Below are 12,469 nucleotides of genomic sequence, written 5' to 3'. Positions count from 1 at the left end.
AACTGGCTTGAAAGTCAGGCTTTGCTCAGGGAGGAAGAAAAGAAACATGCCCACATTCCCTAAGCTTCCCCCCACAGTCCTAGTGAAGGCCCAGACCACATGTGGTCTATAATCCACATGTGGCAAGGACAAAAGGCTGGTTTAATATAAGGGAAAGGTCTCTTCCAAGAAAGGGGCCACCCTTTGCCTGGTAAAAGGAACACAGCCAGATCCCCGGTTCTAGGAGCTAATGGAGGCTTCGCCCTCAACCAGACTCCCCTGGAAGGCGGGAGGTGAATGGTTACCAGCGGAAAGAGGCTGGAGAGAGAAGCCTCAAAATGGTCTTTTACCCCAGAAACTCCGTGTTCACCTGGAAGATGATTTTTTTTTTCTTAATTTTACTTATTTATTTGACAGAGAGATCACAAGTAGGCAGAGAGGCAGGCAGAGAGAGGAGGAAGCAGGCTCCCCGCCGAGCAGAGAGCCCGATGCGGGGTTCGATCTCAGGACCCTGAGGTCATGAAGGCAGAGGCTTAACCCACGGAGCCACCCAGGCGCCCTGGAAGATGCCATTTTAAAGGAGGAAATTGCCTTGAGTGGACAAGGTGAGTGTGTGTGTGTGTGTGTGTGTGTGTGTACACGCACGTGCACAGTTTGGGGTTTTGCTGTGTTGTTTCACTGGTGTGGTTTCCTACTGGGTGAAATGGGGGCTCCGCGAGGTCATCTGTAGAACACAGAGGGGTTTCTCTTTATTGACCACGGTTTCCTATGGTTTTAGGGTCCAGCCTATAATCCTAGGATTGCAGACTGGAACCCAACCGGATAAGCCTGGGAAGAAATCCTGGCAAAAGACCTCCTGGGAAGGCAGGTTTGATTAAAGATGGAAGCCTAGCGCCACCCAGTGACCGCCGCCATGAACACCCGGGCCATGGCAACGGCGAGGGCTTGTCAGCCCCAAACCGGGGGCTGGATGGACCGTGCAGGGGGCCTCAGAAAACAGAAGATTAGAGCCGACCACACTCGGGCTCCGGACTGGAGTGACTCTGCATTGCTATCCAGGCCTCGGGAGACCAGAGCCAACCTGCCCGAAGTTCAAATCCCGGCCCCACTGCTTACTAAGTGTGGTGGTTCCAGTAACAGTCCACAGATTCTTCCAAACACAAGGAAGAATTTTTGAAAGACTATAAAGGGAGGTGGAGTTTGATTCCCCACCCTTTGAGGGAAGGCTGGACTCCGTGACTTCCTTCTAACGAACAAAATGGGGCAGGAGGGACCAGAAGTCTCAGGACTCAGGCGCAAGAGGCATGTGGCTGTCCCTGGCTCTCCCGCTCTCCTAGATGGCCTGCTCCGGGGGAAACCAGCGGCCGTGTCACAAAGCCATACAAGCGGTCCTACAGAGAGATCCAGGTGGCAGACCGAGGCCTCCCAGCCATACCCATGAGAGTGGGGCACACCTTGCACACAGATCATCCCAGTCAGACCTTCGGAGGACAGTGACCTTGGCCACCATCTCAACTGTGATCTCAGGAGGCACGCTGTACCAGAACCTGGTACTGTTAATTCATTAAGGTTTGCTCTGTTAAGCTACTGAGTTTGCGGGTAATTCATTACATGGCAATAAACAGCTAACACAACACATGGGACCTTGAGCAAGTTACTGCATGTGCCTTTCTGGGCCTCAATCTCCTCATCTATAAAATGGGGGTGTTACCTATTAGAGACCATTCTCCATGGCCTCCCAGGTTTCTAAGTGTCCTGTGAGCAAAGGTACTAGCTTTTCAAAAGTATCTATATATCAAAGAGCCTGGGAAGCTAGACCATTTCTCCCTCAAGAGCCAGGGGCCAGCAGGCTTTTTGCCCACTATAAAAAATTCAGGCCCTGGGAGCACCTGGGTGGCTCACTCAGCTAAGCATCTGACTTCGGCTCAGGTCATGATCTCAGGGTCTTGAGATCGAGCCCCGCATCTGGCTCCCTGCTTGGCAAGAACTCTGTCCCTCCTCTTGCTGGTTCTCACGCTCTCTCTCAAATAAATAAAACCTTTAAAGAAAAAAAGATTTCAGGGTGCCTAAATGGCTCAGCGGGTTAAAGCCTCTGCCTTCAGCTCGGGTCATGATCCCAGGGTCCTGGGATCGAGCCCCATATCGGGCTCTCTGCTCAGCAGGGAGCCTGCTTCCTCCTCTCTCTCTCTGCCTGCCTCTCTGCCTACTTGTGATCTGTCTGTCAAATAAATAAATAAAATCTTTTTAAAAAGAAAAGATTTCAGTCCCCTAAGCTCAGAGCTCTCCTGTAATACAACCCACTATGTGGGTAGGGTTTCCTGGGCCCTCTTCCTGTCACCCTGTAAGAATGGGGGCTTGGGCTCCAGGTCAAGGAAAGAACATTCCAGCTACCTTCACTGCTCTGAGTAATAAACTCCATCAACTGACCCAGGAGCCTCACGTCTTCTGGCAGCACTCGTGAGACTGAGACAGGCTCACCTGTCATCTTGCAAGGAAGGAAACCTCCCAGACCCTCCCCTGGCCTTGGCATAACCCATTTCTCAGGGGCATGTTCTGCAGACCCCAGGAGCTGACCCAGGGAGAGCCTCTGGTGTGGTTCCCGGCGCGCCTCAAAAGGGCCAGACCACAGCCAGCTGCTGTTCCGGCCACGCGTGTAAAAACCTACCTTGTCTACTCTTGTCAGAGAGCTGCTGCTGCTGCTGCTCCTCCTCGTTCTCCCTTCGAAAGATGATCTCCAGCGTGCTGGTGTTGTTGTCGTACACCACACAGTGTCTCACGCACTCCAGATCCACGGACTCCGGGATGAGATACTCATTCGCCCTCTAAAGAAACCGGAGGAGAGGGGCGCCTGGGTGGCTCAGTGGGTTAAGCCGCTGCCTTCGGCTCGGGTCATGATCTCAGGGTCCTGGGATCGAGTCCCGCATCGGGCTCTCTGCTCAGCGGGGAGCCTGCTTCCTCCCCTCTCTCTCTCTGCCTGCCTCTCTGCCTACTTGTGATCTCTCTCTGTCAAATAAATAAATAAAATCTTTAAAAAAAAATAAAGAAACCGGAGGAGAGGTCTGTTGGCGGGTGGGTTCAGCGGGGCACATGCTCCCCGCACTCCGGCCCTGCCTCCCCCTACCCCCGCCAACTACACACACAAGCCTGGAAGCACCGAGAAGGGACTGGAGAGTGCGCAGGACGCCGAGCACCTTCCACGCCCCTGTGGCTATGGTGAGCGGCTGGGGAGCGGCTACAGTGAGCAGCCAGGAGCGGCTGAGTTGCCAGGAAGGTGGGCCACGGGGGCAGGAACCATGTCCGGGACCTCAAAGGGTGTCCCAGAGCTCAAGGAGGCCTGGCTGGGTGGCAGCCGGGAGGTTAGTCTTCACACGTTTGCATGCTTCCCGAAGGCCCCCCGCTACGCGGGGGCGCTGGGCCTGACCCTGCCCCTTGCACCCTTGTCTGGCGGACAAAGACGGCCCCGCAGAGGACGTGCAGGGGGGGAGGGGGAGGGGGAGCTTCTGTTGATTCTACCACAAGGCAATCAAGCAAGGCCCGTGGAAGGACAGACCAGAAGGTTCTCTGGGACGGAGAGAGCAGGAGTCCTATTTGTCCTGAGGAAGGAGAGAGCAGGTGCGAGCAGGGGGTGCACAGAGGCTCCTGGATGCGGAGCAGAACCTGCGCGAAGGGGAAGGGAGTAGAGGGGGGAGTAGAGGGGAGTAGAGGGGGGAGCAGGAGCAGCCGTGGGCAGGACAGATGCGGCTGGACACTCGCCTGTTCGCTCAGTAAGCGTAGGCGGAAGGTCTACACTTACGCCGTGGGGGGGGTCTGGAATACAGAGGTTCAAGGTGGCCCAGGAAACCCCCAAGTTGGCCCTGAGGACTCCGAAAGGCCACGGCGGGGCGGGAGGGATTGGAGCTGGGGCTGCAAAGGCGAGGGGAAACCTGCTGGTTGGACGAGGGTGGGGAGAACGTTCCAGACGGAAGGAACGGCTTCCAGTGGTTCACGTCAGTCAGCAAACCTGTGGAGCACATCCCAGATTGCTTGCCTCTGGTCTGAGCCAATCTGGGTTATAGTAATTACCTCAATGCTTTCTTACTGTCTGTTCCGTAAGTAGGACAGAAAACAATGAGCCAGGGGCATCTTGCATTCGGTTGTAGCCCCCAAGGTCTGGAACAGTGCTGGCCCGTCAAGGAATTAAATCAACATTTGCTCAGGGAAGCTGCTGGCCATGATGGGGTTGGCGGGAACACCTCAGGGAGCATGGGAGGGGCCTGGGAGACCAGCATCCCACCCAGGGGTGGTCCTACCTCTGCTGCCCACAGTGTCCCCCACCATGCTGCCTCCCAGATCTGGGATAAAATCTCCCATTGCCCCTCACGCCCCCATCAGATAGCCAGCCTGCCCCACATTCCGGGTCTGCCACTCTACCTTCTTCACTCGACGGGCTGTGATCACGTGGCTTTCGTCATACTCCCGTTTGGAACGCACGTCTAGAAAGGAGAAGTATTTAAGAGCCGTATTTGCAAAGGAGCGTATGACCAAACTACTTGGAATACTTGCACCATCCCCGACAGATATTTGTTTGGCAGTTAGGGGACAGTAATTGTCCATTTAGAACTCAAGGCATGTGACTCCACAGTGGAAACATGCAACTCCTGTTTCTGCTCAGGTTGTGACATCAGGGTTTTGAGAGGACCTTATGTCAAGCTCCACGCTCAGTAGGAAGTCCGCTTGGGATTCTCTCTTTCCCTCTCCCTCTGCCCCTCCTCACCGCCCCCTAGCCCCCCGCCCCGAGTGCATGCTCTCTAATAAATCTTCAAAAAATAAGAAAAAATAAAACTCGAGGGATGTTGTTCCACTATTCTAGGCGACCCGCAGGACGCCTCTGCCCCATCATACCCATGCCTCCACATCCACTTAAGGGTAGTGAAATTTTATATCTTTGATTTAAGGGAAGTTTTCTCTGAGGTCCAGAAAAGTAGGAAGTGAGCTCATGCCCCCCTAGAATTTTAGATCCAAATTCAGACTCTAAAACCTAAGAACTGAGGTCCTAATGTCCCTGCTAGGGCAGAAGGTAGAACTGATGTCCTCAGAGTTTTGGGGGAGGGGGGATGTGGAACAGGGACAGAGCCTCATCCATAAATCCTAAAAAGGGAGGGTATCTAAAACATTGTTTTGTTTTGCTTTGTTTAAGATTTTTAATTTCCACACCCAGCGTGAGGCTCGACCTCACAACCCCGAGATAAAGAGTCGCATGTTCTACTACTGACTGAGCCCGCCAGGGCTTAAATTCAACAAGAGAAAAAAACAACCTGATGGCAAGGTTGTTAAAATGGGCAAGGGGTGCCCATTTTGGTTGGGTGTCTGCCTTTGGCTCAGGTCATGATCCTGGAGTCCCGGGATCGAGTCCCGCCTCAGGCTCCCTGCTCAGCGGGGAGTCTGGTTCTCCCTCTGCTTTTCACCCCCCCCTTCTCCCTGGCTCTCTCTCTCTCTCTCTCAAATAAATAAAAATGGGCAAAAGATTTGAACAGACACAGCACACTACGGAAGATACGCAGGTGGCAAACAAGCCTCAGGAAATACACTGCACGTCTATCCTCAAAGAAATGCAAATTGAAACAATAAAGAGGCCCCTACTTGCCTCTTGAACGTCAAAAATCCAAAAAGCCGTCACCACCAAATGCTGGTGAGGATGTGGAGCAACAGGAATTCTCATCACTGCTAGTGGGAACGCAGAATCGTAGTCACTATGAAGACCGGTGGGGCAGTTTCTTTTTCTTAAGATTTTATTTATTTGACAGGCAGAGATCACAAGCAGGCAGAGAGGCAGGCAGAGAGAGAGAGGAGGAAGCAGGCTCCCCGCTGAACAGAGAGCCTGATGCGGGGCTCGATCCAGGACCCTGAGACCCTGAGACCATAACCTGAGCCGAAGGCAGAGGCTTTAACCCACTGAGCCACCCAGGCACCCTAACTGGGCAATTTCTAAGAAAACTCAAACTCTTATCGGCCATTAAGGTCCTTGGTATTTACCCACATTCGTTGAGAATCTATGACCACGATTGTTTAGGACAGCTTTTTTCGGGTTGGTCAAATGTTCAAAGCAAGGAAGAGGTCCTTAAATAACTGAACGGAGAAACCGTGGTACATCCAGACAATGGGATGGTACTGGCCACGTGCGCACACGCCCGCGCACACGCGTGCATAGGCATGCCCAGAGCGATCAAGCCAGGAAAAGCCATGGAGGAGAGTCAAACGCGTATGGAAGTGAAACAAGTCAGTTTCAGGCCACCTGCTGCACGGTTCCAACTAGAAAACATTCCTGAAAACACAAAGCCCTACAGACCGGGGAAAGATTGGCGGTTGCCAGGGGCTAGTGGCGGGAGTGGGGGAGGGAGTTACATGCTGAGCACTCAGGATTTTTAGGACAGTGAAACTATTCTATAGGATCTGGGTCATGATGAACACACGTCCACCATCAATGTGTTAAAACCCAGAGAACGCACGACCCTAACCTGACTGGAAACTCGGGGCTTCGGATGATAACGAGGGTCCAGTGTAGTTTCCTCCACTGTGACAAACAGCGCTCTGGCAGGGGCTGAGGATAGTCAGAGAGGCCGTGCTGACGCGGGTGGACAGAGGTACTTAGGAAATCTCTGCACTTTCTGCTCAATTTTGCTGTGAACCTAAAACTGCTCCCCAACATAGTCTATTTCTTTAAAAAAAAATGTGGGGCGCCTGGGTGGCTCAGTGGGTTAAGCCACTGCCTTCGGCTCAGGTCATGATCCCAGGGTCCTGGGATTGAGCCCCGCATCGGGCTCTCTGCTCAGCGGGGAGCCTGCTTCCCCTCTCTCTGCCTCTCTGCCTACTTGTGATCTCTGTCTGTTAAATAAAATCTTTAAAAAATATATATGACATTAAGAAGGTGAGAGGGCAGGGGTGCTTGGGGGGGCTCAGTCAGTCAAGCATCAGGATCTCAAGGCTGTGGAATCAAGTCCCAGAATCCCTGCCGAGTGGGGAGTCTGCTGATCCCTCTCCCTCTGCTCCTCCCCTCTGTTCATGCTCGCTTGCTCTCTCTCTCTCTCTGTCTCTCTCTCAAATAAATAAATAAAATCTTTGGGGCGCCTGGGTGGCTCAGTCAGTTAAGCATCTGCCTTCCGCTGGGGTCATGATCCCAGGGTCCTGAGATCGCACCCTGCCTTGGGCTCCCTTGCTCAGCAGGGAGCCTGCTTCTTCTCCCTCTGCCACTCCCCCTGCTGGTGCTCTCTGGCTCTCCATCTGTCAAAAAAGTAAATAAAATCTTTTGAAAATAAAATCTTTAAAAAAAAAAAAAAAAAAAAAGGTGACAAGGCAAGGCACAGAGTGAGAAAAAAAGATCTGCGATAAAGTAACAGAAGACTTATATCCAGAGTTTTTCAGTGGCTGGGGAAAAAAAAAAACCCAGTAACAAACACTTCAGACATCTAAAGATACCTTTTTTTTTTTTAAGATTTTATTTATTTATTTGACAGAGATCACAAGCAGGCAGAGAGGAGGAAGCAGGCTCCCTGCTGAGCAGAGAGCCCAACGTGGGGCTCAATCCCGCGACCCTGGGATCATGACCTGAGCTGAAGGCAGAGGCTTTAACCCACTGAGCCACCCAGGCGCCCCATAAAGATACCTTTAAGACATCTTCAGACACAGCTTAAGGCCACACAGCCCGGGGCTGGCCCAGCTCCCCTGACAGTGCTGGTCTGGAAAAAAACTCAAGGCTACTGAAAGAACGTTCTCTCTGTCCCAGCCAACACCTGCCTCCCAGTCTCCCAGGAAGGGAAGGAGCTTAACTTTAATAAATGCCACTTAGCCAACCCAGATGGGTCTCAAAGGAACCACATCTCCTCCCCTTCTAATTGTTCACTCCCCCAGTCCCCTGAGCCCCACTCCCTCCCCCCCCCACTCCTTCACACCCCCCCCTTAACTAAGCCAGTCACCTCTGCACAAACCCAAGCAGACTTGGTTCACGCTGGACTCTTTCCTATTGAAACAGTCCGTTCCTGATTAAAATCTGTCCTTCCCTCTTTCTATTTTTTATTTAAAATCAATCAACATAGAGTGTATTATTAGTTTCAGAGATGGAGTTTAGGGGTCCAGAACAGCGGGCACAGAACACTCAGTGCCCTCCTTAATGCTCATCCCCCAGTTACCCCATCCCCACCCCCACCCCGCTCCTCTCCCCACCAGCAGCCCTCAGTTTGTTTCTTAGAGTTAAGAGTCTCTTGGTTGGTCTCCCTCTCTGATTTCACCTTCTTCTTCTCCTCCCTTCCCCTATGTTCCTCTGTTTGGCTTCTTAAATTCCACATGAGTGAAATCACAGATTTGTCTTTTTCTGACTGCCTTATTTCGCTTAGCTTAATGCCCTCTAGTTCCATCCACATCCTCGCCAATGGCAAGGTTCCATTCTTTTGGATGGCTGAGTCAGAGGCCACTATATATGCATACGCACACACGTACACATGCGCACACACACCTACACGCACACGACTTTATCCACTCATCTGCTGATGGACATCTGTGCTCTTTCCATACTTTGGCTATTGTACACATTGCTGCTGCAAACACTGGGGTGCCTGCGCCCCTTCAAATCACTATGTTTGTATCTTTTGTGTAAATACCTGGTAGTGTTTTTACCACTTTAACCACAGCCTGCCTTTGTTTACACTTGATGTAGCAATGAAAATGAACCAACCACTTGTAGCTACATACAACAGTAGGAGTGAATTTTAACAATATAACCATGAGCAAAAGAAGTCAGATACATGGTCTGGATGGTTTAAAAAAAACAAGCAAGGGGCGCCTGGGTGGCTCAGTGGATTAAGCCGCTGCCTTCGGCTCAGGTCATGATCTCAGTGTCCTGGGATCCAGCCCCGCATCGGGCTCTCCCCCCTCAGCAGGGAGCCAGCTTCCCCCTCTGTCTCTGCCTGCCTCTCTGCCTACTTGTGATCTCGGTCTCTGTCAAATAAATAAAAATCTTTAAAAAAAAAAAAAAAAAAAAAAAAAAAAACAAGCAAAACCGAGCAGAGTATACCATAAGCTCATTCCATCCAGTCATTTAAATGTGAAAATCAGAAATCACGGTAAGCCAAATCTAACAGTGTTCGCAAAATACACGATGATTAAAATATATCGTGATCTACACAACACACTATGTCATACAAGGAAAGCACACGGAGGTATTAAAGGGGGAAAACTGTATGTTCTTTTCCACAGACGCTGTTAAAATCAGAAACGGAGCGCAGCCTTGCAAACTCCCTGAGGGGGCCAAACCAGGTCATGCAAACAAAGCTTAATTCAGTTTACTTTACAAGGCTAACTTGACCTGGATTGTTTCTTATGTCTCTGCAAAGAACAAGCAAGCTTTGAACCGTTTCTCAAGGTCAGGAAGAGGGAACCACTGAAAATTGTATTATTGCGACAAATCCCTGAAAAATAAATCCTCATGGCTTTCTCACTATGAAGCTCGATCACAAACATACCCCTAAGCCTCATCCCACAGTCTGGTCTGAATGGGCCCTGTTTGTAAACGGTCTTTTTGGTGTGTATGTAATTATTATTTTTATTTATTTATTTTTTTACTAGCTACTACTTTAATGATTCATTGGTTTTGCTTTCACTGTTTTGAACCTCCTATGGCACACAGAAAATTTCAATGCACAATGCGAAAAAAACAAATGTCCTTAGTAAGTTAGGTATATACAAGAACTTCCTTAACCTGATGGGGAAGACTACTGAGTGGCTACACCAAACATCACAGCGATCGGTAAGGGGAGAAACAAGACAAAACTCACGGTCACTGTGTCTCTGTAACACCACAATGGGGAGCCCAGGGCACAGCAGTGCAGTGAGAGAAGGAAAGAACTGCAAAAACCTAAAAGAACCGGAACCGTCATTATATGCAGATAAATAGGACTGTCCATATAGAAAATCCAACAGAGGGCACCTGGGTGGCTCAGTGGGTTAAAGCCTCTGTCTTCGGCTTAGGTCATTATCTCAGGGTCCTGGGATCGAGCCCCACATCGGGTTCTCTACTCGGCAGGGAGCCTGCTTCCCCCTCCCTCTCTGCCTACTTGTGATCTCTCTCTGTCAAATAAATAAATAAAAATCTTAAAAAAAAAAAAAAAAAAGAGAGAGAGAGAGAGATAAGGCATTTCAATTGAACAAAAATTCTCCTAACTATTCAACCCAGGCATTAATTTCCTGAGTTTTGGCCAGTATTTTTTATATATTAACTGTCATAAAAACAGTAATTTTGAAATTTTTTTGACTTTTTTAGTGGCTAAAGATAACAAAAGTTAGAACAACGTGTGACAAGTTTTTTCTCGAAATAACATTTATGTTGAACAGTAATACCCTAGACCTATATACGAATATTTATATAGGTCTCTTTGGAAGGATGCTTTTCAGCTTGTTTGCAAAAAGGCAGACCTCTGACAGCATGCTAATGGGTCGACAAAGAAATGAAGCAAATCAAAAGCAGTTCTCTTAGCTATAGTAGTTTCTTTTGTAGAATATTGCGTGTAAAAGTTTGTGAGCAAATGAAACACGCAGGTTCAATACACTGATTTTGATTTTCCCGTCTTCTGTCTAAGCCCAAATCTGTATTTCGTAGGTTCTTCGTTTTTAATGGATAAAGTAAATTCACAGCTCTCAGTTTTCATTTTGCAATAGATCAACGACTAGGCTCTATGTTGAAGGGAGTTTTAGATCAAATACCAACCGCCAGTAATTTTTCCCGGCCGATTTCAGTGCATCTACTTCCTAAATCATAGTGTTAAATCATGTATTTGAGAAAACGCTTTCTTCATAGGCGGTTACTGTCCATAATCAACTACTCAGCTGAATCAAAAACTAAGTGGTATTTGGAAACTGCAGAGATGGAGAGGAGAGGCATGATTATTCCTTCAAATGATACAGACTAGAAAGCTTCAGAACAAACTCAGGATAAGAGAGGTGGTGGGGTTGTTGGCTGACCCGCTACAACTTCCCCTAAATACAGCGAGAAAGGACGGGGTGCCTGGGTGACTCAGTTTGTTAAAGCCTCTGCCTTTGGCTCAGGTCATGATCTCAGGGTCCTGGGATGGAGCGCCGCATCAGGCTCTCTGCTCAGCGGGGAGCCTGTTTCCCCCCCCCTCTCTCTCTGCCTCTCTGCCTACATGTAATCTCAGTCTGTCAAATAAATAAAATCCTTTTTTTTTTTTTTTAAAGATTTATTTATTTATTTGACAGAGAGAGATCACAAGTAGGCAGAGAGGCAGGCAGAGAGTGAGAGAGAGAGAGAGAGAGGAAGAAACAGGCTCCCCGCCGCGCAGAGAGCCCGATGCGGGACTCGATCCCAGCACCCTGAGATCATGACCTGAGCCGAAGGCAGCGGCTTAACCCACTGAGCCACCCAGGCGCCCTCAAATAAATAAAATCTTAAAAAAAATAATAATACAGCGAGAAAGGATGGTGAAACTCAGGTATAATTTGGACAAAAAATTCACACTTGGGGCACCTGGCTGGCTCATTTAGTGGAACACACAACTCTTGATCTCAGGGTTGTGGGTTCAAGCCTCACCATGGGTGTGGAGAGAACTTAAAAATATAGAATGTTTACAAAATCGTGCTTTCTCCAGGATGTTCACAAACTAGTAGGTGTCCTGGTTGCTCTTTTCTACTGGTGAGGCCTTGAATGAATGGTATTTATTCCCCAAATAACTCACCCTATGGGGCGCTTGCATGAAAAAGGGTACGGACTCCCAAACTTTTTTTTTCTTCAAAGATTTTATTTATTTATTTGACAGAGAGACAGATCACACGTAGGCAGAGAGACAGGCAGAGAGAGAGGAAGGGAAGCAGGCTGAGCAGAGAGCCTGACACGGCTCTATCCCAGGACCCTGAGATCATGACCTGAGCCGAAGGCAGAGGCTTTAATCCACTGAGCCACCCAGGCGCCCCTCCCAAACTTCTTATAGCCTCTCTAGCCAGTCACCGGAGAGTATGAAAGCATGTAGGATTTTTGGCAATTCTCACTGAAAACCATTACACATTGCAGCAAAATATAAACTGTGGTCCCAATGGGGAATCTTGAACCACTCTGATCTCCTGGGTTCTGTTCCAAAATAATAGTTTCTTTTATCGGATGATCTCTTTGAGGCAGGTTTCAGATTTTGGCAATACAATATGAAAGATCTGGGAAAACACTGATGAAAAAATCTGACTGGGGCGCCTGGGTGGCTCAGTGGGTTAAAGCCTCTGCCTTTGGCTCGGGTCATGATCCCAGGGTCCTGGGATCGAGCCCTGCATCAGGCTCTCTGCTCAGTGGGGAGCCTGCTTTCCTTCCTCTCTCTCTGCCTGCCTCTGCCTACTTGTGATCTCTGTCAAATAAATAAAATATTTAAAATTAAAAAATTATGAAATACTACCTCCATCCTATTAGAATGATTACGGTCACCCCAAAACCAGAAAATAACAAGTGTTGACAATGACATGGAAA

General features: G+C 49.2%; 1 protein-coding gene across 2 annotated transcripts in view; it reads right to left on the bottom strand.

Moving 5' to 3' along the window:
- STYXL1 (serine/threonine/tyrosine interacting like 1) overlaps positions 1-12,469 on the bottom strand; it is a 55,319-nt gene that overhangs the window by 28,924 nt on the left and 13,926 nt on the right. For both annotated transcript variants that reach the window (XM_059155139.1, XM_059155138.1), the window contains exons 3-4: positions 4,390-4,451; positions 2,645-2,801 (exon numbers count right to left, since the gene is read on the bottom strand). In XM_059155139.1, the coding sequence (XP_059011122.1) occupies positions 2,645-2,801; positions 4,390-4,451 (219 nt within the window). The remainder of the gene's footprint in view (positions 1-2,644; positions 2,802-4,389; positions 4,452-12,469) is intronic.

Source organism: Mustela lutreola, chromosome 17 (genome assembly GCF_030435805.1).
Source record: "Mustela lutreola isolate mMusLut2 chromosome 17, mMusLut2.pri, whole genome shotgun sequence".
Taxonomy (NCBI): Eukaryota; Metazoa; Chordata; class Mammalia; order Carnivora; family Mustelidae; genus Mustela; species Mustela lutreola.
The sequence above is the reverse complement of the archived record's forward strand: the minus strand, read 5'-3'. Positions and strand labels throughout refer to the sequence as shown.